General features: G+C 34.1%; 2 protein-coding genes and 2 long non-coding RNA genes across 4 annotated transcripts in view; 1 reads left to right on the top strand and 3 right to left on the bottom strand.

Annotated features, from left to right (window-relative positions):
* LOC142224287 (uncharacterized) overlaps positions 1-15,436 on the bottom strand; it is a 56,714-nt gene extending 41,278 nt beyond the window's left edge. Inside the window, exon 1 of the mRNA XM_075294056.1 lies at positions 13,959-15,436. Within this exon, the coding sequence (XP_075150171.1) occupies positions 13,959-14,760 (802 nt within the window). The 5' untranslated portion in view covers positions 14,761-15,436. The remainder of the gene's footprint in view (positions 1-13,958) is intronic.
* A 208-nt stretch (positions 15,437-15,644) lies between these two features.
* On the top strand, positions 15,645-16,732 carry LOC142227523 (uncharacterized). The gene is made up of 3 exons (XR_012719878.1): positions 15,645-15,980; positions 16,046-16,327; positions 16,392-16,732. It is a non-coding gene; the product is annotated as an uncharacterized LOC142227523 (long non-coding RNA).
* Positions 16,733-18,171: 1,439 nt separating this feature from the next.
* LOC142227522 (uncharacterized) lies at positions 18,172-19,386 on the bottom strand. Its single transcript, XR_012719877.1, has 3 exons — positions 18,952-19,386; positions 18,783-18,844; positions 18,172-18,721 (listed from the first exon to the last, which is right to left on the bottom strand). It is a non-coding gene; the product is annotated as an uncharacterized LOC142227522 (long non-coding RNA).
* Positions 19,387-23,052: 3,666 nt separating this feature from the next.
* Positions 23,053-24,449, bottom strand: LOC142224285 (GTP-binding protein 10 homolog). The gene is made up of 3 exons (XM_075294053.1): positions 24,322-24,449; positions 23,745-24,273; positions 23,053-23,684 (listed from the first exon to the last, which is right to left on the bottom strand). The coding sequence occupies exons 1-3, from the start codon at positions 24,361-24,363 to the stop codon at positions 23,098-23,100; spliced, it is 1,158 nt and encodes a 385-aa protein (XP_075150168.1). The 5' UTR covers positions 24,364-24,449; the 3' UTR covers positions 23,053-23,097.
* Between the last annotated feature and the right edge of the window lie 2,429 nt (positions 24,450-26,878).

Here is a 26,878-nt window from a genome sequence, read left to right as displayed (position 1 = left end):
TTGAGGACCTTGTTTCTACCACGGAGCTTATTACAAATTGCAGTGGCATGGGCAGATGACCTAAAAAGGCTGTCGAATGTGACCTCAAGAATCTTGGGGTAATTTGTGGTCGGAATTATTACTCCATCGACTCTGATATTCAACTGCCTGCGCACTTCTGCCGTCCATGTAGTAAATAGTGTGGCTGAGGATTTGGTGGGGGATATCCTCAAGTTTCTCGCAGTGAAATAACTGGTAAGATTAGCTATGTAGACGTTCAACCGATCGCAAATGTCATCAACATTGGGCCCAGATGCCAATATTGTACAGTCATCCGCATATGATACAATCTCGACGCGTCAGGAGGGGGTGGAATCGAGGACATGTAGAGGTTAAACAGTGCCGGAGATATCACCCCACCTTGGGGAACTCCCTGTTTAACTCTACGCGGTCTTGACTTTCTGTCCCTGAATTCCACGTACGACTGGCGTCCACACATATAATTCAGCACCCAACGCTTCGCTCCTGCCGGTAGGGACGTATTCTCGATGTCCTCAAATAATGTGGCATGGTTGACCGTATCGAATGGTTGACCGTATCGATAGGTCAAGCGCCACGAGGACCGTCCTGTGACACGGCCTGGGCTGGTTAAGTCCCTTATTAATATGTGTCGAAATGGCATGTAAGGCTGTTGTCGTACTATGTACCTTACGGAATCCATGTTGATGGTGGGCAGCTGGAAAATTCTCCACAAGGCTGGGGAGGAGTAATGCCTCAAGTGTCTTGGCTACTGGCGAAAGAAGGGATATCGGTCTGTACGATTCACCTTTGCTCGAATCTTTGCCCGGTTTCAGTAGTGGAATCACCCTTCCCATTTTCCAGACATCGGGTATAATGTGTGATTCCAAAGACAAATTGACGAGTCTGGTCAGGTACTCAACTCCCAGTATTCCCAGATGCTTCAGCATTAGCATTGAAATTCCGTCAGGGCCCAGCGCCTTAGATGGTTTCGCGCTGTTGATGACATTGGTAACTTCGGCTGCAGTAAATTGTGGTGTGTCATCGGCTCGGAGACCACGTACACGACGGGTGGCTCTCCTTTTCGCTCTATCACTCTCGGGATGCTCGACAAACTGTCGGTTGAAGTATTTGGCGCACCTCTTCGGATCAGTCAAAGTCACGTCGCCAAATGTGACTGAAATCCCATCATCCCTTGTGGAGGGGTTCGAGAGGGCTCTAACTGTTGACCACAATTTACCAGTTCCTGTTCCTAAGTTACATTGCTTCAGGTGCTCTAACCAAGTGTTCCGCTTGTGCTCGTCGACTATCTTACTAATCTCTAGATTTAGTTCTCTGATTCTAGGATCAGCAGGGTTAGCACGACGGCGTTCATCACGCTCGTCTGCGAGTCCCGCCGCTTCGGCTGGGAAGTTGGGCCTCACTTGGGCAATTCGACCAGCGGGTATGAAGCGAGCGGCTGCTGCGTTGATGATGTCCCGGAACTCCCTCTGGGCAACATGAACATGTGAGGGGGACGGGAGCTCACTGAAGCGGCGATCGGTGTATTCTCTGAAGCCTTCCCAGTTGGCTTTCTTTTGATTAATAAACGTCCGGCGTTCAGAGGTTATGAAATCGGAGGGTTGGTTGATGGTGAGAATTATGGGGAGGTGGTCCGAACCCAATGAAATGACGGGTTGCCAGGAGACGTCATTTATCAGACCAGGCGATGCTAACGATAAATCTGGCGAACTGCTGCAGTCACCCATAATTCTCGTGGGGGCCTCTTCGTTCACCGTGCAAAATGTGGAGTCGTCTATCTGCTCTGCCAAAGCTATGCCCCTCTGGTCATTACCCAGGAGAGAATGCCAAAGTTCATGGTGGGCATTAAAATCTCCTAGAACCAATCGGTTATGCCCGCTCAACAACCACTCAATGTTTGGGCTATAACCAGGAGCACAGCTACCAACCGGCGGTATGTACACATTGTATAGCTCTATCTCGGCAGCCCCACACTTAACTGCTACCCCCATACATTCCATGTACGGGTCATTAGTGTCTAGCACAAGCGTGATAGGTCTATACTGCACGGAATGGTGTAATATGAAAGCCAGGCCACCACCTCCATTTCTTGTGCGATCCTTCCGTAGGACATTGTACCCACCACAATGTCGTAGGCTGCAGGTGGGATTCAGCTTTGTTTCCTGGATCGCCGCGACCCTTATCCTTTTCCGATTCATAAAGTCTACGATCTCACTAATCTTACCACGGAGCCCGTTGCAATTAAATTGCAAAAATGATGCACTCTCCGGAACTGGTACAACAATATTCGGTGTAAGATGCTGCGGCGGAGAATATTGTTGTGCGGGAGAAGTCGGTGGGGTCACATAATCAGATGACCCACTGCTGCTGTCATTGGCACAGCATCCTGCCACGAAGTCAGTTTGACTATACTCCCGCAGCGATGTTAGGCCGGAGCAGTTCCGGAAGTGCACCCATTCCATGCACCGGTTACACCTCACCGAAACCGAGCGATGGTGAATTCGATTTCGGCAGACGGCACAGTACCATGGTCCGGGGTTTTCCTCTATCCCGGCTCGGACCAAAAGCAGGCGGAGAAGGCTCCCCGGGATGCACCTTCTCCAACACGAAAAAACGGACGAGACAACACGTACACTGAGGTGGCAGCCGCTGGCCGATGGCTGGTATCCATCGGGTCAATCCGGTGCGTAGAACCCGCCGCCGTGGGATTGGGATTTTTAGTAAGCCGGCCCGCTTTTGCTGCGTCTTCCGAAGCCTATTTGTAGGAACATTTTGCGTTAACTTAGTCAGCCATACCCTTCGAGCTGAAAACAAATTCGAAAATATTTAAATTCTTTCAAACAAATCTGACATCTTGCTTTTAGTTTTTACCATATGAAGAATTAAGGCGGATATGCAGATGTAAAACGGTCCGTCTTAAAAGAGTCAGCGAGAGGGTGTTCCTTTTCTAACAATTTTTTAAAATTATGTTCTGTGTTCAAGTAGTTGGACAAAATTTTAAAAAATTTACCGCATAAACATTTGTTAAAATGTCTATTTGTAGGAAGTCAGCCATATCCTTGTAGCTGAAAATAAATTCGAAAAGATTTCAATTCCTTCAAACAAATCGGACATCTTGCTTTTTAGTTTTTACCATATGCAGAATTAAGGCGGATATGCCGATGTAAAACGGTCCGTCTTAAAAGAGTCTAGGAGATGGTGTTCCTTTTCTAACATGTTTTTAAATTAAGTTCTGTATTCAAGTAGTTGGACAAAATTTAAAAAAATTTACCGCATAAACATTTGTTAAAATGGTGGACACGGAGAACATGTCATTCCCGAACATATAAAACGGAAAATGATGCACCCTCAATGTTACCCAACCAGGTATCGGCAAATCATGTACCCCATATTAATTTCACATACTACCAAACGGTCCCTATAAATTACAAGTTAATCGACAAAAATTATTTCACTATTCCCATTCCCCAACCAGATATAGAAAAAACATGTACCCTGTATTAATTTAATCACCTTCTCCCACGTTCACTGTAAATTTCAAGTAGATCGGAGAAGGTTAAATTTAGCTCTATTTTTTTAAGGACGTCACTTTCCCCGATAAAATATAGACAAACACAGAAGTGGATAGCACCTTTAACCTTCCCTGAAAATTCCAAGAAAATCTAGAAAATTTTCTTCAAGTGTGTGGCAAGAAGAAAGTTCCCTCCCCGTCGAAATACCTAAAGAAAACCATATTTCATAACCTTCCCCCACGGCCTTTGTAAATTGAGAATTTTAGTTTTTCAGTTTTAAAGGAGGTTCCGCCTCCCCGACCAAACATCGAAAAGTGATGTAGCGTATCTGTGTAGACGTTCCAGAAAATGACAAGCAAATTATAAGCCCAATTTTCAAAAAGCAGGGCAAGGGGAGGCCATCTTCCCGTCCAAATATCACAAAATCAGGTATCCAATATTAATTTCATAACCTCTCCCCACGACCACTGTAAATTTCAAGTAAATTGGAAAAGTCATAATCTCAAAAAGTTTTCCGTAAAATTTCAGTCGGAGAATTTCAATTTTGTTTTCACTGTACTTAAAAAAAGTCGGGCAAAGAGGAGGTCCTCCCCGACCAAATATCGAAAAATGAAATATCGGATCTTTGTCTAGATGCCAACCCAAACCTTCACTGACAATTTCAAGCAAATAGGTCAAATGTGGTCCAATTTTCAAAAAGTCGGACAAAGGGCAGGTCGCCCTCCGCGACCAGGTATCAAAAAGTGAGGTACCCTATTTTCACCACATGAGTGGCCCCTACGATCTGTGAAAGTTTCAAGTAAATCGGTTCAGTCGTTTCCGCTTACCCGGCTTACCCGGAACATACAAACAAATAAACAAACATACATTGAATTTTATATATATAGATGGATAGATAGACAATTAAAAAATACAAAAAAAAAAAACAAAACAAACTAATATTCATAAAATTTATAATTCAAGAATATCTATAAATGAGAATGGATAGCTTACATATGAAAGATAGCAGAAATTTGTAAGTAAATAATTACATGAAAAAACAATACAACAAACTTATAATATGCAAAATATTTTAAAAAAGTAAATTATACAGCAAAAATTAATAATTAAATAAAACTTAATTTTTATATTTTTATGTTGAATATTTCTTTAAATCTTATATATCAGTGGTTCTCAATTTTTTTTGTCTATAAGACTTTACGAAGCAAGTATAACCATAATTACTCTCGTACCAGCGTATAGACTAAATTAATGTTTAGTATACTAATTACAATTTATTCCTAGAAATTGAATATTAGAATTTCATGTATAAACTATGCAGGAAAATTCAAAATGGGGAGATATGTGCACATATTATAAATGATGCTTAACTAAGTCACGATTTTTAAAAGTACTCTGACAAAATCGAGAACCACAAAATAGTTTACATAACATGAAAAATGACGATGACTGACTGTAGATTTGGAGAGGTTATTGGATGTGATTACATGGTCTTCACAATCAAGTCATAAAGGCATTTATGTATTGTAACTACTCACACACAAGTAGGTATGTGGATATAAGCACATAGTACCTAACTACTATATATGTATAAAAAAATGTACTAGATGTTTCGTACGGCGACATATGAACTAGTTATAGCTTATACACACTTCTTTTCATTCGGGGAGAAAGTTATAAACTAAATAAAATGAAATTTGCTAGAACTAGGGTCGTGATGAAGGTGTGTAAGAAAAATGTATTGAATACGGGGGTCCAGTGTTGCCAGTACTAGGGATTTCTCCCAAATTGGGCATCTTTTTCGTGGAAGCAGACGAAATTTCTGTGTTGGGGACTTTGTGGGGAATTTCCATAAATTTGGGGATTTATTTGAAATCGGTTCAGAGCGTATATGGTTAGCAATGGACACAGGGTTTTATTTTGGGGGCTAGTTTATAATTTTACTCAGCTTGCTGTTATGAAATCAAAATTAGGATATATTACAAATCCTTGAAGACAAATCTTTCTTTAAGTAAGAACACAGGTAAATATATATTGACGAAACGGGTGAACATTTGTAGCAATTATCGTCAAAAGTTAGGTAGCAAGATTATTCCCGAAATATGTTGAAAATATTGAAATGGAATTTTCTGGCTCATTATCCTATAACGTACCTGGACAAACATAAAAGAAGAAACCCCTTTACGTAGAAATAGTAATGGTCTAATTAAATGTCTTATTGGTATACATAGGTAAGCCTAATCAAAATAATGTCGATATTTTGTCTTAGAACTGGCATCAGAATTTTCGAAATTATGCGAAATTATGCAAATTTATTTATTTGTAAGACAATACAATAAGCCAGTAAATCCAATAATAGTGCATTGCTACTATAACTAATTAATTATATAAAATCTAAAATAAATTTACCATTTAATTAAATAACAATATGAATGAAAAATTTAGAAAAAGTATCGAATATATGAGTGAAAATCAAATTAGCAAAAAATATGGCTAAAGGTTCAAATAACATCCACAAATATTTATTCCATATAATAAGGATAACTACCATTGGTAATGACAGACATTTTTAGTAAATAATTTATTCCTCTATAAATCATTCATCATTCATAAAACTATGTAACAAGAATTGCTTAAATTTGTAAACAGTAAAGTTGAAGCACCTGAGTGTCATTGGGAGAGAATTCCAAATTCTAGCAACGGGCACAATATACGATCTCTCAAATGTAGAACAGTAAATATAAGGTATATTAATCTGGGGGTTCTTACAGAATGGGAGAAAAAAATTCGGGAGTAAATCTGCAGGTAAATATCTCTGCATAGCATCACAAATCAATTTCCCCAATGAAACATACTGTTCAAAATTACATCCAAGGAATTCTCTAACATAGTCACTGATATGGTCAAACCTACGAAGTCTGTATACAAAACGTACTATCCTATTAACGATGAGCCTGATCCTGTCTCTATTATAATGTTGGGTGTATGACACCACCTGAGTCATTAGAAACGCAAAACCAATCATACGTCTCACCGGAAGAGGAAAATTCAGCCCACAACAGTACAATTGTCTTAGCCCCAGTGAGACCCTAGAAGAAACATAATATCGTGACCAATTCATCAATATGGTGACCAAAATTCAAACAATCATCAATCATCACACCTAGGCACTTAGTACTGTCAACGAATTCAATCTTTGGGTATGAAAACAAACGATGACCGGTACGGAACATAACCGCCTTAGTCTTATCCGGCTTGGCAACTGACTCAAGAACAAGTGGAATGTTTTTGAATGAAGCGAAAATAACGTGAATGTTAGGTTAGTGAGGATTAAATTTATTTCAAAATTCTATATAAAACACTGAAATGAAGTCCGTTGTTTTAATGCAGGCCTTTGAGATTTTGAAATTCTATAGATAGAATTATCAATCAAAAATGATCTGAAGGTGATTTTTTCTAAAAGTCGAGTACACATACAAAAAACAAAATAATAATAGGAATAAAAAAATTAAAGCCATCTTTGATTTTTTTTTTGAAAACTCGGCTTATTTGCCATTATCGGCATTTTATGTGCGCAGATACTACTGAGGTACTTTTCTATTTTTTAACCCAGCAAAAAAAACCATCGCCAAAAAAGTAGTGAAAATGTTATTTTTGGATCTGGAAGTGGTGCAAAATTAGCGCAGAAGCAATGAATTTAACATGGGCTTGTCATAGGACGGATGTTACCATTTCAACAACCGTTGCACTGAATTTGCATCACTTCTTAAGGTGTGGTTCGAATTCAATGTTTTGGATGTGAATTATAAAATTGTGCTATATTTTGACAAATAAACACTTTTTATAATTTTTTATGATTTTTGATGCATTCTAACGCTTGTCCCCAAATATTTTCAAAAATTTGCAATTTTTCTAGAAAGGATTTAGAATTTTTTTCGAATAAATTTAAATAATTTGTACCATTTTATTAATTCTTTCCCTCTTTTTTAACTATTTGAAACAAAAAAAATGAAAATTTCTTATTAAAAATATGAAAAAAGCGATTTTTAAAAAATTAAATCAAAAAAACTTCTTGTGTAGTTAAAATAAAGAACATCTTTGGCAGGGCATTTTTGGAAGTGCTTTTAAAGTTATGCATTTAGAAGAACTTCCAAGTTTTTTTTTTTGCAATGAGTTATTTTAACTGTAAAGCTTTAGGTTGAACCGAATAAAACAAAACTTATTTATTACAATTTTGCTGCACGGATACAGTCGCTTTCATGAAATTCCTTTAGTAAAATGTTAAAATTATATGAGGGTTATAAAGTGCATGTACATATATAGTGTTTGCCTTTTCTTACACAGATGTCCTTTTTATGAGCAATAAAAATGCATTGCCTGGTTGGATAGGAGAATGTTTTAAACAAAATAAATACTCTCCCCTTCGATTTGAAGATTTGTGTGCTGCTATGCGCACATAGAAAAAACATCACCAACTTTTTTTATTATACCCTGCGCCACACTGTGGAACAGGGTATTATAAGTTAGTGCATATGTTTGTAACACCCAGAAGGAGACGAGATAGACGCATGGTGTCTTTGGCAATAATGCTCAGGGTGGGTCCCTGAGTCGATATAACCATGTCCGTCTGTCCGTCCGTCTGTCTGTGAACACATTTTTGTGATCAAAGTCTAGGTTGCAATTTAAGTCCAATCGCCTTCAAATTTGGCACATGTTCCTAATTTGGGTCAGAATAGAACCCAATTGATTTTGGAAGAAATCGGTTCAGATTTAGATATAGCTCCCATATATATCTTTCGCCCGATATGCACTAATATAGACCCAGCAGCAAGAGTTATATATATATATATATATATATATATAAATATATATAAATATATATAAATATATATATATATATATATATATATATATATATATATATATATATATATATATATATATATATATATATATATATATATATATATATATATATATATATATATATATATATATATATATATATATATATATATATATATATATATATATATATATATATATATATATATATATATATATATATATATATATATATATATATATATATATATATATATATATATATATATATATATATATATATATATATATATATATATATATATATTTATATATATTTATATATATTTATATATATATATATATATATATATATATATATATATATATATCTTTCGCCCGATATGGACTACTATGATCCTAGAAGCCAGAGTTTTGGCTCAATTTCTTTGAAATTTTGCACAGGAAGTAGATTTTGCTTGTTGCTATGCGTGCCAAATTTGATTGAAATCGGTTCAAATTTAGATATAGCTCCCATATATATCTTTTGCCCGATATGGACTAATATGGTTCTAATACCCAGAGTTTTGGTCCAATTTATTTGAAATTTTGCACAGGAAGTAGATTTAGCATTGTTGCTATGCGTGCCAAATTTTATTGAAATCGGTTCAGATTTAGATATAGCTCCCATATATAGCTTTCGCCCGATTTACACTCATATGACCACAGAGGCCAATTTTTAACTCCGATTTTGTTGAAATTTTTCACAGGGTGTAGAATTAGCATTGTAGCGATGCGTGCCAAATTTGGTTGAAATCGGTTCAGATTTAGATATAGCTCCCATATATATGTTTTTCTGATTTCGACAAAAATGGTCAAAATACCAACATTTTCGTTGTAAAATAGCCTCTGCTTAGTCGAAAAGTTGTAAAAATTACTCTAATTTTCCTAAACTTCTAATACATATATATCGAGCGATAAATCATAAATAAACTTTTGCAAAGTTTCTTAAATTAAATTTTGAGTCTAAAGATTTTGTAGAAGTCTATAAAATTCTGTCCAGATCGAGTGATATTTAAATATATGTGTTTGGGATAAACCTTTATATATAGCACCCAACACATTTAACGGATGTGATATGGTATCGAAAATTTAGATCTACAAAGTGGTGCAGGGTATAATATAGTCGGCCCCGCCCGACTTTAGACTTTCCTTACTTGTTGAAATTTAAAGTAGAAAAATTACTGAATTAAATATTTTTTATTTAATTGTTTACTTTTTTCAATTAAAACGGAAAACACAAACCGATTAATTTTTTAATAGATCTATTGGTCCCTCTTGAACTTTGTATTGTGTTAAAGACACTTTTGCTAGTTCTATTTCTAAATTTTTCCTTCAAATTCATAGAAAGTGAATGAAATAATTACGACGTAATAAATTGCATATTTTATTTCTTCATATCGTTTATTTCTTTTTGTATTTTGTACTTAGAAAATTTTTCACAAATCTTTTACAAATTTTTATTTTACATATTGTGCCATTCAAAACTGATAGATGATACCAAATTAAAATTTTTTGTTTAGTTAAGTTAAACATTTCAAAAATTAAGCCACATTTTCTTAATAGGTGAGTTCACTACTTTGCTTTAATTAAAGAAAAACTGAACATAACTCAGCGTAAAATGATGGAGCACATAACAAAGTCTGTCATTGGTATATAATAGTTATCCTTTAACTAATCGATACGAGATCTGAAAAATCTACCACCCATTTCCCCAATGTTGAAAGTTACTTTCATCTGTGACAGATAAAATGTCTGAATTCATTCGTAGCATTATTAAAATTACGTAGATGTGATTCGCTTATTATTAACTAGCCAAAAGATATATTCTTTTTTGGCTAATAGACTTCCTCAAAAGATCAATCTACTTTTCCAAAATTTTCGAATTTTTTAATGAGATCTTAATCTGTGATTTTTATACCCTGCGCCACACTGTGGAACAGGGTATTATAAGTTAGTGCATATGTTTGTAACACCTAGAAGGAGACGAGATAGGCACATGGTGTCTTTGGCAATAATGCTCAGGGTGGGTCCCTGAGTCGATATAACCATGTCCGTCTGTCCGTCCGTCTGTCTGTGAACACATTTTTGTGATCAAAGTCTAGGTCGCAATTTAAGTCCAATCGCCTTCAAATTTGGCACATGTTCCTAATTTGGGTCAGAATAGAACCCTATTGATTTTGGAAGAAATCGGTTCAGATTTAGATATAGCTCTCATATATATCTTTCTCCCGATATGGACTTATATGGTCCTTAAAGCCAGAGTTTAGGCCCAATTTGGTTGAAATTTTGCACTAGGAGTACAATTAGTAGTATAGTCAAGTGTGCAAAATTTGATTGAAATCGGTTCAGATTTAGATATAGCTCCCATATATACCTTTCATCGATATGGACTTATATGGCCCCAGAAGCCAGATTTTTGGCCGAATTTGGTTGAAATTTTGCACTAGGAGTACAATTAGTAGTTAGTCAAGCAGCAAGCAAAGCAAAAAAATTTGATTTAAATCGGTTCAGATTTAGATATAGCTCCCATATATATATATATATATATATATATATATATATATATATATATATATATATATATATATATATATATATATATATATATATATATATATATATATATATATATATATATATATATATATATATATTTCGCCCGAAATGGACTAATATGGTCCTAAAAGCCAGAGTTTAGGCCCAATTTGGTTGAAATTTTGCACAGGGAGTAGATTTAGCATTGTAGCTATGCGTGCCAAAGTTGATTGAAATCGGTTCAGATTTAGAAATAGCTTCCATATATATTTTTCGCCCAATATGAACTTATATGGCCCCAGAAGCCAGTTATGGCCGAATTTGGTTGAAATATTGCACTAGGAGTACAATTAGTAATATAGTCATGTGTGCCAAATTTGATTGAAATCGGTTCAGATTTAGATATAGCTCACATATATATCGTTCGCCCGATTTACACTCATAAGACCACAGAGGTCAATTTTTAACTCCGATTTAGTTGTAATTTTGCACAGAGAGTAGAATTAGCATTGTAGCTATGCGTGCCAAATTTGGTTGAAATCAGTTCAGATTTAGATATAGCTCCCATATATATGTTTTTCTGATTTCGACAAAAAAGGTCAAAATACCAACATTTTCCTTGTTAAATCGCCACTGCTTAGTCGAAAAGTTGTAAAAATCACTCTAGTTTTCCTAAACTTCTAATACATATATATCGAGCGATAAATCATAAATAAACTTTTGCGAAGTTTCCTTAAAATTGCTTCAGATTTAAATATTTCCCATATTTTTTTACTAAAATTGTGTTCCACCCTAGTGCATTAGCCAACTTAAATTTTGAGTCTATAGATTTTGTAAAAGTCTATCGAATTCTGTCCAAATCGAGTGATATTTAAATGTATGTATTTGGGACAAACCTTTATATATAGCACCCAACACATTTGACGGATGTGATATGGTATCGAAAATTTAGATCTACAAAGTGGAGCAGGGTATAATATAGTCGGCCCCGCCCGACTTTAGACTTTCTTTACTTGTTTCTTTTACATTTACGTTTTTTTCTCATGTGCCTTAAGCTTTGCAAAATTAAGTAGTATATTCTAAGTAGAGTGATTTTACTCTAGCCATATGCAAATACATTCTAATTTTGATTAGTTTTCATGTGACCTAATCTTTAGGAGTTTTGAAAAAGTAGCACAGTTCGATTAACTGTAAACTCTACATGATACATTAGCAAAATATTTGGAAAAGAACGACTCATTGCCATTTAATACAGATCATGTCGGTTTTGGGACATTCCAAGAGGAGGTTGGTTGTAGACTCATTACGAGAAATTAATGCTCCGTCCTGGTGTGATTCGAATGCTCATGGAGATCAGTATATGGGGTGGTCCTACTAAATTGTTCCAGGATGTGCCCTTTGGAATGAGTCCTTGTCGTGTGTAAATTTATCCAGTCAATGGCAAACCCATGATAAATTGGCCGGTGCCCTCCATACGTCTTAACTGGAATTGGGACTAGTCCATTCCAGAGAATGAAAAAAGAGTACTAACGCTAATGTATATCCCAATAAGTACTCTTATTGGGTTATACTTTGAATTGATTCATAGATTATAAATTACACAGATGCCCAGCAAAAACTAGGTAACCACATCTAATTGCAGTTGGTATTACCAGGAGTAAAGCTGTCATTACACGTTGCATTACATTGCGGTGAGTTATAATGACTAACTTGTAATGACAATAATAAATACTTCTCGGTAATTTTGGAATTGTTTCCCAAATTTTTATGCAGTTGGCTGTTAATAACTTAAGAAAATAGAATAAATGATATAATTATCATTTATTCACATAATTGAGCATTTACTTAAGAAACTCAAAAAGTATATGTTATGTAACGGTACTTCTGAAGATTTTTCCGTACATTTTTTTCACAAATATTTCATAATTATTGTGTTTTTAATTAAGGCTTTATTATAACTCATTCACAGTACACTTCCAAAATGCACTTAAACTAGATTTCAACTTTCATTTGCCTTATAAAAAAGTGATTTAAAATCCACTTTTAGTAGATTTCGAACCTAATTTGAATAGGATATTAGGTATATTATAACGTAATTCATGAATCCAACTCCCTTCAACAACCTACATTTATTTCTATTTTAGGCGTGGAATTAATTTGCGTATAATCTTACTTAGATGTTTTTTTTAGATTTTTTGTTTATTTCTACAATATTCATTTCTATTCAAGTAGTGCTCATATTACAGCATTACTCGCCATATTTTGGTCCATTGTAATCAGCGAGAGAAATCAATATTGGTTCCCTGAGACAATAAGTTGCTATTTTGCATGCCTTGGTATATCTACGAAAAAGTGATTACATATTAGGTGATTATATGCTTTAAAAGCACTACTTATTTCATGGCCGAAGGTATGTCTGGGGAGAAGTACTTTCCTCCTAGGACATGCGGTTATTAGGACAAGTGGTTATTAATTTTTAAATATGCGTACCTACAGATTACCGGGTAATGAGAGTTTTTGCTGGGTGAATCAAAAATTGCAACCAAAATAGCGAATTTTGCTCTTTAAGAACGAGACAAAACCAAATTGCTGTCTGGAACTGACTAAAAAATCAATACAAAATTTCAAAAAATTAATGTTTGGAGCTGACATATTTTTTCGCGGAATGAAACGGATCATCTAAGTGAGCTCAAAATTCAAACACTTATTTAATTAATTTGAGCCTTAACAGAAACTTAGTGAATTTCAAAATAGCCTTCTCAGTTTAAGGGGACGCTTATTATGGGGCTGCCAGAAATATTGAAAGATTTAATCACCTCCAAGGAATGTTTGATATTTCTCCGAGTCTTAGTTTGCTATTTATAGTTTCTGCTAACAATTGAAAACCCCCTTAATATCATTTTTCCTAATAATCAATACGGCAGTGTATAACTGCCATCGATTCTATTTCACTTTTTTAATTTAATATACTGCATTAATTTTTTCGACAGATACAAAATTACTTACGTTTTATAATAATTTCTTCCATTTGTATGGTTGGTGTTATCGTTAATTGTTCCATTGGTTCTGGTTTAATATTCATTATCATAGGATTCATATGTGAATGTTGTTGCGTCTGTTGCTGTTGTTGTTGCATACGATGATGATAGTAATGTTGCTGTTGCATCTGATAATGATGCTGTTGATGATGACGTTGACTCTGAGGTTGTGTCGAATATAATGTACTATTGCTGTGAGGAAATGCATCAAATGCTGCTCCTCTAGCAGACATAATTGAATGAGACGATCCAGCTGTATTACCACTAGTGCTGGTATGTTGAACATGTTGTGCATTTATCATTTCAAGGTCATAAACTCTATTACGGCCTGTTATTCCACCACCCACAACAGAACTTGGTCCTGCGCCACCATTACTGCCGCCAGTTAATGTTGAGTAATGTTGAGCTTGCGATGAAGAAGAAGAGCTAGATACCGGCATAGATGTTGTATTATGTGCTGTTGAACTACCAACACCACCCGCATAACCACCACTTGTGAACATGTGTGTTGTGGCCATTGTATGGTTATGTGGTGGGGGTGGGGGATGATGAGGATATTGTGGCAAGTGACGAGCATCCCGTATGTGAAGACCATGATTGTATTGTTGCTGTTGTTGTGTTATATTTGCGTGTGAATTGTACCACTGTTGTTGTTGCTGTTGTGGGGGTGCTGGTCCATGATGTGATGCCCCTGATGGCGGCGGCGGTGGGTGGTGTGGGTAAGGGGCATGAATATGATAATGTTTACGTTGGTTATGTTGTTGTGACATTTTGTAAACAAAAAAAAACAACAACAAAACACCAATAAAGAAGGCAACAAAAATTAGCCGGCTTTAAGGCGGCGCAGTTTAATGAACAAAACTACTCCATAAAACACACAAACACATAGTCGATAGTCCACAAACCGCACCGCACTGCGATGCTTTATTTATTTGCTAACCAAAACAAAAACACTCTTTCTCCTCTCTCTCTCTCTGTGGGAATTTGGCTCTCACGCCTTGCACCGTACTATGTACTCTGTGCACTCTCTTTATATACCATTTTCATACGTATATGTATTTCTTTTTTTTTTTCTTGCTTATGTATATGTATTCATTTTTTCGCTATGCTTTAAGCTGTAACTTCCCAATTAGACAATTTTTCACTTTCAAATTTTCCATTGAAAAACTCACATATTTCTTAATACTTTCATAATTTCATGCAAGATGATGTATATTTCTCACGATATAATCACAAAATTTCAATAAATTATTGCATTTTTCACTTGTATTTAGATTTTTATCTTTTTGTTACCCCGTCCCGTTGCAATTGTTTTAACTGAACAACCATCCGCAGGTTGACCGTACTCAGCGTCATGTGAATGTCGTCTGCTGCAAAACAATAGTCTTGTGTCGTTCCGGAACGATTGTCACTAGTTCCATCTCTTTCGTCCTCGTCGTTCCTTTTGTCATTTAGTTTTATGTTCATCTTAAGGCCTGGTTATGCATCCAAAAACGGAACGTAAGCGTAGCGTGGCGTGTCAGCTGTTTGTTTTTGCTATACGACAACCCATACAAACGATTACCCAACTTTTCCACAACGTAGACGTGTCGTATGATTCAGAAAAAAAACAAAAGTTGGCGTGTCGTTGTCGTATCAGCTGATCGAAAAAAACTACCCAATAAACACAGGATGAGCGTTTTTCAAATGCAACACCTTTTCAGTTTGAGGGTAAATATCATTTTCAACATAAATCCAACTTGACTTGAAACAGCTCATCTTCAATACATCTTCAAATTGTTTGCGAATTACAACCAATTTGGCAAAATGTTGACGAAAACTTTAAAAATGTGTTGAAGATAATTGGAGAAAACTTTGACAAAACACTACCCTGTAATGCAACGAAAAAACCACATGGTTTTCAATACTACTTTGGACAACAAAGTTCGTGGAAGAAATACAAAAATGTGGAAACTTTTTAATAATCAATTGAAATTGCTTATAATAATTGGTAAGTAAAACTAAAACACGAAATGAAAACTTTAAGGAAGTCACTAAAATCAAATCTCTTTGCAGACAACTAAAATATTTGGATGCTGATTCTTGAACACATTAAGAGGCTGGCCGATGAAAAATGATAGTGGCTTATCGAGAAGAGAAAGTTTCTATAAATCAAAGTGCAACCAAAAAAACTTGGTATTTATGCTTTTCCATATCAACAACTACTGGATGATAATTCGCATCACATCGATAGTTTAATTTACATCGCATCATCGGTTTAATTAACAACAATTTTGTAACACCAACGTTCTTGAGGAAATCACGAAGTATGTGGTCAGTTGGAAGAAATACAAATTGGTAAGTCAAAATAAAAAGTGAAATGAAAACATAATGGAAATCACAAAAGTCGATTGTTTTGCAGAAAACTAAAATCATAGGATGGTATATTCTTGGAAGATGTTGGCCGATGAAAAACCGATGAAGGGAACAACAAATAAAATTTTTCAGAAAATTTACAAAGTGCAACCAATTAAAACAAAGTGCAACAATTCCTATATCAAGAACTTCTGGATGAAAATGTGCACTACATCAATTTACATCCCGTCATCAGTTTGATATTTTGTGATTTCCTCTTGCTGGAATCTATTCTAACACACAAGCCAGCAAGTTCCTCGATAGTAATTATTTCAAATTGCCAGCATATTAATTAATAGTTATTTGACACCAACATTATGGAATTATACATGTAAAAATGTTTAAGATATTTAAAGTTGTATTCATAGTTTTATTTATTAATACGTTTAATAAGATAATTACATTTTGATTGATATTATATTATTATTTTTATATATTATTAATGTTATTTTTAAGATTATTATATTTGTTAACGAAAAAAATAATAAAATTTACAAAATCTCTAGAAATTTAGTATTGACTTTCAGTTAGAACTAGGATTGAATTTCATACAAATTGTGGTTTGAAAGTATTCGCAACAATGCTACTTTTTTATTTTTATCACATTGAAAACTGTTTGAGAAATTATTGAGTAGCGATGCATTTCAATTTGAGGATTACAATTGAGAAATTATTGCTATTGTGTTGAATTTTACTGTTGAGGGTAATGTCTGTTTTTTGTTGAGAACGCGATTTTCTCAACAATTTCTCAACTTGAATATTACCCTAATCCTTTGAAAAAATGTTTGAAAAATTATTGAATTTTAGTATTTTTCAAACGTTTGTGTTTATTGGGTAGCGTCATCAATTGAAAGAAGAGGGAAAAAGTTATTTAGTGAAAATAAAGTTAATTAAAACATAAAACTGGGCTGTGTTCGTTTAATATGGATGAAGAGAAGTTAATATTATGCGTGCAATCGCATGAATGTATTTATAATAAATTCTGTGCAGAATACCGACTTCTCGAAAAAAAAGCAACAGCCTGGAAAAAAATTATTTTTTCTATATAGTCTCCACAAGTTTAAAAGACTTAGATTCACTTCTATATCACTCCAGTTCATTTTGAATTTTAAGAAAATCAACCTTTTGCGCCCCTTTTTGATAGTTTGTTTATAAGCTATCTGATCATATGCTACGTTTTTTTCAATTAGGCTAATCGCCAAAAAATCATACGTTGCCGTTACGCTACGGCTACGCTACATTTTTAGATGCATAACCAGGCCTTTACGCTCCATAGTTCCGCGGATCGCAATTTGATTATTTGACTTTTGTTTGAGCTATTTGACAATTCCCAATAAACACAAACGTTTGAAAAATGCTAAATTTCAACAATTTTTCAAACATTTTTTCAAAGGATTAGGGTAATATTCAAGTTGAGAAATTGTTGTGAAAATCGGGTTCTCAACAAAAAACAGACATTACCCAATAAACACAAACGTTTGAAAAATGCTAAATTTCAACAATTTTTCTAACATTTTTTCAAAGGATTAGGGTAATATTCAAGTTGAGAAATTGTTGAGAAAATCGCGTTCTCAACAAAAAACAGACATTACCCTCAACAGTGAAATTCAACACATTAGCAATAATATCTCAAGTGTTACCCTCATATTGAAATGCATCGCTACTCAATAATTTGTCAAACAATTTTCGATGCGAGTCAAATTCAAAATTAACATCGTTGCAAATACTTTTCAACCTAAATTTGTATGAATGATATCCCCACTTCAAATTGAAAGTCAAAGCCAAAATTCTATGAATTTTGTATAATTTATTCATTTTTATCAAAATAAAATATATAATAATACACTACACTGCATAATACACTACAATACCAATTGATAAATAATAATCTTATTAAACATATCAACAAATAAGAACAAAAAAAAAAAAAAAAACAAACAACAAAACTTTAAATATCTTAAACATTATTAGTAAACACTTTTGCATTGATAATTCGATTTCCTTCCTTTTGGTGTCATAAAACAGCATTAAAATTTATTAACATGCGGGCAATTTGAAATTAGGAACGTACTGGACCGCGTGTTAGAATTGATTTCCAGCAGAAGGAATTCACAAAATATCCATTTTAAACTGATAATAGCATATGAATTAAACTGACGATGTGATGCACATTTTCATCCAGAAGTTGTTGATTTCAACAATTTGTTGTTTATAACAATTTTAATTGGTTGCACTTGTAATGTTTCTGGAAACTTTTTCTTGTCGATAAGCCACTCATTTTTCATTGGTCAGCTTCTTAATGTTTGCAAGAATGTAGCATCCAAAGATTTTAGTTTTCTGCAATGAGATTTAAATTTAGTGACTTCTCTAAAGTGTTGATTTATTTTTCATGACGTACCAATTATGATAAACTATTTGAAGCAGTTCCAGTTAATTGTCCACCATTTTTTCATCGGTCAGCTTTTTAATGTTTTTAAGAACGTAGAATCCAAATTTTAGTTTTCGGCAAAGAGATATACATTTAGTGACTTCCTTAAAGTTTTATCTCATTTTTTATTTTCACTTACCTATTTTTATAAACTATTTGGTTATTTGCCTAAAATTTGCCTTTTTTTATTTCTTGCAATTGACCACGAACTTCGTTGCACAAATAAGTATTGAAAACCACATGGTTTTTTCGTTGCATTTTAGGGTAGTGTTTTGTCAAAGTTTTCTCATATTATCTTCAACACCTTTTCAAAGATTTCGTCAACATTGTGGCAAATTGGAAGTAATTCTCAAACAATTTGAAGATGTATTGAAGATGAGCTATTTCAAGTCAAGTTGAATTTATGTTGAAAATTATATTTACCCTCAAACTGAAAAGTTGTTGCATTTGAAAAACGCTCATCCTGTGTTTATTGGGTACCCTCAACAGTGAAATTCAACACATTAGCAATAATATCTCAAGTGTTATCCTCAAATTGCAATTGTTTTAACTTAACAACCTCAGCGTCATGTGAATGTCGTCTGCTGCAAAACAATCGATAGCAGTATCGATAGTTTTATTTTTAAAGCGGACCTTAGACGGTCGGATAAACACTACGACAGAGGTTCGCCTATTTGTTGTGTGTTCGTTCAAGTTTTAAGGGCACCTTATACGGTCGGATAAACCCTGCGACACAACACGTTGCGGCGACAAATCCGATTGTGTAAGGTCGTGTTCGGCTGTCGCGGGGACGTGTTGGCATAAAATCAAAACAACTTTGATTTTTTCTGGTTGGGTGGTACAAATCATTGAGTGTAAGGGGATGTTCGACAAACATTATCAAAGACAAATTTATTTTTACATTAAAAACAGGTATTTCTGCAATGAAATTAATGATGGATCGCCAATTCTGGTTGAAAATTAAAGAAATACATAAATCTAAACCAGTATTGTGGCAAAAACGTGGAAAAATTCCACTTCCAATCAATGGGAAACCAGGCGACAAGTATTTTAAATTCATCAAGTAATTTGTAATATATTAAATGTGGATTGCTTCAGGAATCATTGTTTTGACACATATACCAGGATTTTTTTTATTATTTTTTTTTCATTTTTTCAGTAAAAAATGGTTTCACCCATAAATCTTCGTACAACTTCATTGTTTGTTTATGCTTCTTCTTATTTTTTCATGTTGTCATCAAATTTGTTCGTGCAGTGTAAGGGCAAAACTTGAACGAACACACAACAAATAGACGAACCTCTGTCGGAGTGTTTATCCGACCGTCTAAGGTCCGCTTTACCCTCACACTGCACGAACAATTATGATAACAACATGAAGAAATAAGAAGAAGCATAAACACAAACAATGAAGATGGACGAAAAGTTAGGTTTAAAGCCATTTTTCAGTAAAAATGGAAGAAACAATAAAAATTACAAGCTGAATTAGCGATCCCTCATTAATTTCATTGCAGAAATGCTTGTTTTAATTATGAAAATAAATTTCTTTTTGCTAATGTTTGGCGAACATCCCCTTACACGTGAAGATTTGTGCCTCCAAACCGGAAAAAATCAAAGTTGTTTTGATTTTATGCCAACACGTCCCCGCAACACGCGAACATGGCCTTATACTAGCGGATTTGTCGCCGCAACGTGTTGTGTTGTAGGGTTTATCAGACCGTATAAGGTGCCCTTAAGATACTATCGATTTTTATTTTCCGATAGCAAAACTATCGAAGAAACTCAAATCACTAAAAACATACCTGCGGTGCTTAAAAACAGATTATTTTTCCTTAAGTTGACGGCTCTGCTCAAAATGAAAAAATATTTGAAAAACTTAATCCCTCTTTATGCATTTGCTCTTGTGTCAAATATATATATATACACCAGGAAATTCCCAATGACACTTTTTTAAAAAGGCTGAAACTTACGAATCAAATTCGATTTTCTTGCTGTACCAATCTTATGTATATAATACTTAATTTTTATTAAAAGATTGTGTGCTAGTATAGGTGTAATATTTCGTTTTAAGTCAATTTTTCCTGAATTGTACTAAATTCTATGAACATGTTGTCTTATAGGGCGTTGGTTGATTAAATAAATGAACAAATAAATAAATAAAATAAATAAATTCTAAACGTAGAAATATTTTTGATTGTGCTCTAATGAATGGCTCTAATGGCAATCATGTCTATTGACTAGGGCTGTCACCCGGGATAAATCCCGTCCCGAAATCCCAAGATTTTCGGGATGGGTTCAATCCCAAATACTGGGATTGTTTATATTGAATCACGGGCTTTTTAAATTTTTGGCTTTTTAGCATTATTTATAATAAATTAGAGTCTTCATTCAGTGCAAGCGGCCCTTAGATTTCTTACCCGACAAATTGATTTATGAACATTTATGGTACACCTTGAGCAAGTATTTATGTTATTATACATGAGGTATACAATAAAAAGCACTATTTAATCAAAAACCGAAGTAAACGTTAAGGTCCTCAAGCAATGATAAAAGGTCCATTGACAATATGACAAGATCAAGTTTATCTGATAAAAATTTGGTTGTCTTGATATTTTGTCTTGATGTACAAAAGGATTAACACAAGTTTACCAAAATATACCTAATCTAATCAAAATCCTTAAAATGTTTAGCTTAATATGATAGCGATATTAAAAATGTTTTTTTTTTGTCATAATTTTTTGTGTTTCTTTTCTTGTTAAATATTATAGCAATTACGTTTTAATTTACTCTTATGTTATTTTGTTAAAAAAATTGAATATAACAATTTTTTGGCGCTGTAGATTGTTATTACTTAAAATATTTAAAAAGTCCCGAAAATTTCGGGATCCCGAAGAAAATCCCGAATTTCGGGATTTATAAAAATCGATCCCGAATGACAGCCCTACTATTGACATATCGGTCATAAAGTCTTGGTCCTCATGTTATTTTTGCATAGCAGCATCCACGGCGTCTGAAAGAATGTTCAACAAAGCTGGATCCATATTTCAAAAACAAGGACCTTGTTTGAAATAGTGGGTTACTTAAAGTAGCCATTTTTATTGTTATTCGTTTTAAATAAGTTAAACTCTATAAAATGTCAATTTAATATCCAGTAAAGTGCGGCGCAAATTTGTTTTTAATGAAAAACTTTGTGTTAATTTATTATTTGAAAAAATCCCATAGTATCGATGGTGCGACAATCGATAGTTTTGCAGCTTTATCGCCTGACTGAACTTTTGAGTTTTGTTTTCGGTTCAAGTACGTTGGCAACGTATGGTCATGAATTAGAATGCATTTCAATTTGGGGTTTTAACGGATTTGGTAAACGTACGTACCAGAAAGAGCTGATTGCAGAAATTTCCATTCCAAATGTAATAATTTCAATTTTTTTTGACGTAGTAACGTGCTTTTGAATCACAAATTTAATGCTGGTACACGGAAAAGATAATAAAAAAAAAACAAAAATATGGATATATTTTTAATTACATTCACGTAAATAAAACCCACCTTTTTCTATGTAAAAATTGTTCTAACGGACTTATAGCACTTTTTATTTCTTTTTATTGAACTAATTAATCGTAAATCGAGAAAATATTACTTTATGAAAATTCAACTTATCAATGCCGGAAGTGCAGTTCATAATCGATCCAATTATTTTTTTAATTGAAATTGCTTCAATTACAAAAATCATTGTATCAATCGCAGAATTAATTACAAATTAAATCGAGATTAAAAAATTAATTAATTTTTTCGTCACTTTCAATCAATTTTTCAATTGGTTCAATTAAAAATGTTATTGACTTTAATCGTAAAACTCAAGAAATTTTTTCTTTTTCAACTTATTTATAATTATTATACTTTTAAGGGGTCTCAGTGTTCTGTTTTCGAGCCGGAAAACCGCTTTTTCCCGGTTACTTTATTGAATGATTCAATTTTATTATATGGAATGTAATACAATCAATTTTGTAGTTTGACTAAATCTAAATCTTCACCGATTTCGCTGATTATTTGCACTAGAGGGTGACATAAAAACTTTGGTAATACGACAATATTTTTCAAAATCGTACCGTCCAACATGTGTGTAAGGTATATCCAAATATGAATAAATAGCATATTTGTAAAACTGAATAACAATTTTTCGGCAATCGTTTATCTTTATATGATATATTCCCCTTCTAAGTTCATCTTTTTAATAAAATGCATATTTTAACTTACGTTAACAAATATTCCATTTATTTAAACATAACATTTAGGTTACTTTCGGCCCACGCTCTCCTACTTTACTGAGGAGTAATTCCTTTATTTCGGCACTATCGGGTACAATTTCCTTTTCAGCTTGTTCATCAAGAACTCGACGCAATTCTTTTTTAACATCTTGAATGCGTGCGGAATTTTTCGCAGATATCGTTAGAATTCGTTCGAATTTTATAACTCTGTCAGGCCGTATTTCTGGAGGACATTCATCTAGTTTAACATCTAGATCTTTAATGAAATTCTTTTGCGATTTCAAGATGTCTGATGATCCTTCTAAATCCATTTTATTCAGCAATAGTACACAAGGTTTATCTAATAGAGAAGGATCGTACATTTCAAGCTCTTTGTTGAGAGCATAAATATTTTGTAAACAATTTCGAGGCTCATGTTTTGGGCTCAATTGAAATCCAAATATATCCACCATAAATAAAAGTAAACGAGTACGTTCAATGTGTTTAAGGAATTTATGACCCATGCCAAAATTGGCATGAGCTCCTTCAATTAATCCTGGAAGATCAGCAATAGTTATAGACCTTAAATCGGGATAATCCACTGTTCCCACTTGTGGTCTGATCGTAGTAACTGTAATTTAGATGTTATTCGTACAAAAATTAAAAAGACCACATTGTTTCATAAACTTACATGGATATGATGCTATTTTAGGTTTTGCTTTTGATATGGCTTTCAGAAATGTACTTTTCCCAGCATTTGGAAAGCCCACCAATCCAACATCTGCAATGAGTTTTAGATCCAAGCTAATGGTTTTATGATCGCCCGGCTTTCCAAGAAAATTTGTACCACTACATCCACCAATACCTCCCCCGGCAGCAATACACTTTGCCCCTGGTTCGTTAAGATCTGCTATAAGGTTTCCCAAATCGTCGTAGATTTGAACACCTACAGGAACCTCTATTTTCTCATCCAATCCTCGTCTGCCCAGAATTCTTACTTTGCTACTGTCCTCGCCGCTTGATGCCACAGCACGTTTTTCTTTGTAGCGAAGTGCTAACGATCTTAAAGTCACACCCTCCTTAGCTTCTACATAAACACAACCTCCTTGACCACCAACACCTCCATATTTGGGAATTCCGTTGCCACCATGACCACCTTTAACTGTCAGCCTTAAGGTATCTAAGAAAACATTGCCGCCTCGCATATGAGCACGAGGTGCCTACAAAATTAATAAATCGTCTGAACGTTTTGACATCATGTCACTTACTTTCTTCGTAGCTTTCAGTAAGAAATTAAATATCTGGACCATATTTATGTAAACTACCGGCTATTTATCTCATAACTTAAAGGATTTGTACAATAGCAGCTAAAGGTAAAGAATGTAAACAAATCCATATGATTGGTTGTCAATTCTTGTTGTAAGGGTTGCCAATCCAAATTTCCAATGCATTGTAGCATTTTTCAAAAGGGTTATGAAATGCTATACTTTTCCCAACTTTAACAGCCAATTTCTCATATCCGAAACAAACGCTTTCGTTCGACTGAAATGCCAATAACAGATTTTTTTTCGTGTTTTATTTTTTATTTATTTATATATTTATTGTATCACATACAACAAGATTTACAATCTTATTATTACATTATGTGATTAGACAAGTATCTATAGCATTTGTTCACAAATTGGTAGTAAAACAAATAAAAGTATAATAAGCATTAAGTACATTAAATAAAAATCACTAATAGATTAACAAAAAAATTTAAAATGAAAAGTAGAAATACAAAAGTATATAAACAAAAAAAATTAAAACAATAGTAAAGCTGCAATAATTAACTAATTTTGAAAATGATTGAAAATAGCTTTTTTGAATTTATATGCGTTGCCAATGCGTTGAATATCTGGTGGAAGGGAGTTCCAAAGACGGGTTGTATTTGTGAAAAATTGCCATTCAGAGATCAGAAGTTGATGGCGGGAAGGTATAACGAGTATACGTCTGTTAGATCTGCCAAAGTTTAATTTACTGCGGAGATACGGTGGATTTTTTGTATAAATAATTTTGTGCATCAATGTAAGTGCCTTAATTTTCATGTAATCCATAAATTCAACCCCGAATAAGCCTCTACTAAACAGCGAACAGCTATCGTATCGTTTTAAACCAAAGACATATCGCAGGATAGATTTATGAGCTGCCTCTGAACGATTTTTGCTTCTTATATCCGTTTTTGTAAAAAGTTCACTGCCATATAGCAATAGGGCTGTTTTCTTTTTGCACTGGATGCAACATTTGTATTAGGGCTGTTTTCTTTTTGCACTGGATACAACATTTGTATGGGCTATCCAGAACATCGTTGCACTGGTGTTCTATCCAGAACATCTCATCAGTGCAAGTCGCGCCGATCTTGCCAGATTGTGTTTTGATAAAGTGACGCTTCATCGATTCACAATAGCACTTTATTGTGACTAATTTATCGAAAAACATGAAATTCAAAGTGGTATAGTGTCACAAATAATCGCAGCAGTAAATATTTATTACTAATTGAAGCATTTCATACATTAAAAATGCAAGATTTCACTTCTTTTCTGTGATTGTTTTTGAACAGCTGATGACAGTATTGCATATTTTTGGAGATGTCCTGGATAAACGAGTACTCTGTTTTCTTTTAGTCCTTCGCGGCTTAGGGTATCCAGTGCTAAAAGAAAACAGCCCTATTGGCTATGCAGAACATCGTTGCACTGGTATTCTATCCAGAACATCTCATCAGTGCAAGTCGCGCCGATGTTGCCAGATTGTATTTGGATAAAGTGACGCTTCTTCGATTCACAATAGCAATTTATTGTGACTATTTTATCGAAAAACATGAATTTCAAAGTGATACAGTGTCATAAATAATCGCAGCATTATATATTTATTACTAATTGGAGCATTTCATACATTAAAAATGCAAGATTTCACTTCTTTTCTGTGATTGTTTTTAAACAGCTGATGACAGTGTTGCATATATTTGGAGATGTCCTGGATAAACGAGTACGCTGTTTTCTTTTAGTCCTTAAAGGCCGGTACTATGTTCATTCTTGCGAAAAATTTTTATGGAAACCATTATTTCGCACATAGAAAGCGGCGTTTTTTTAGGTAGCTTGGAGCGCTATTTTACAGGGAGCGATATTGGATTAAGTTGGTGGTTGTTGCTTGTTTTTACAAAATAACATTTTATTTTTCCTTGGGCAATTGATCTGCTATTCCTTTGATCCTTTGTATAGTTTCGGAACAAAAATATGGTCCGTGTTTGATTTATAAACCCGCACAAATAGTTTTTAATAAATAAATTATTTCTTAATTCACATTGCAAATGGCGCCGTGCTATAAACGTCAGTTTTTCAACACGAAAAAACAAAGTATCACAAATGGAAAAAATTTCGCAAATTTTTCGCATTTTTTGGTTTTGTATGGAGTTTCAACGCGAAAACCGAACAGAGTACCGGCCTTAAGGGCTTAGCATATCCAGTGCTAAAAGAAAACAGCCCTAATATAGGGATTAGATACGTCTTTGCCAGGAGCATACGAATATGAAGAGGCGTGTAATGCTGGGTTTGGTATAATGTTCGTAGCATACCGAAAGTTTTACCAGTGGCAGAAATTATTTGATCATTCCAGCTTAAAGACTTATTGAAGATTATTCCAAGATTTTTCACTTTCTCCTTCTGTTCAATGTTCACTCCACCAATCATTAGCGTGTAATTACATTCTATGTACTGTGTTCGCCCATTTACTAGTATGAAATTCGATTTCTTTGGATTTATTTGAAGATTATTTACAGTGGCCCATGAA

This window comes from Haematobia irritans, chromosome 2 (assembly GCF_050003625.1).
Source record: "Haematobia irritans isolate KBUSLIRL chromosome 2, ASM5000362v1, whole genome shotgun sequence".
Classification (NCBI taxonomy): Eukaryota; Metazoa; Arthropoda; class Insecta; order Diptera; family Muscidae; genus Haematobia; species Haematobia irritans.
This window is presented reverse-complemented; position numbering and strand designations above follow the sequence as displayed.

What these genes read in the sequence shown, in the direction of transcription:
- LOC142224285 (XM_075294053.1), bottom strand. Translation starts at nt 24,363, where the DNA reads ATGGTCCAGATATTTAATTTCTTACTGAAAGCTACGAAGAAA. An exon ending in TACTGAAAGCTACGAAGAAA is followed by an intron (nt 24,274 to 24,321) that starts GTAAGTGACATG and finishes TTAATTTTGTAG; the next exon opens with GCACCTCGTGCTCATATGCG. An exon ending in TAAAATAGCATCATATCCAT is followed by an intron (nt 23,685 to 23,744) that starts GTAAGTTTATGA and finishes TCTAAATTACAG; the next exon opens with TTACTACGATCAGACCACAA.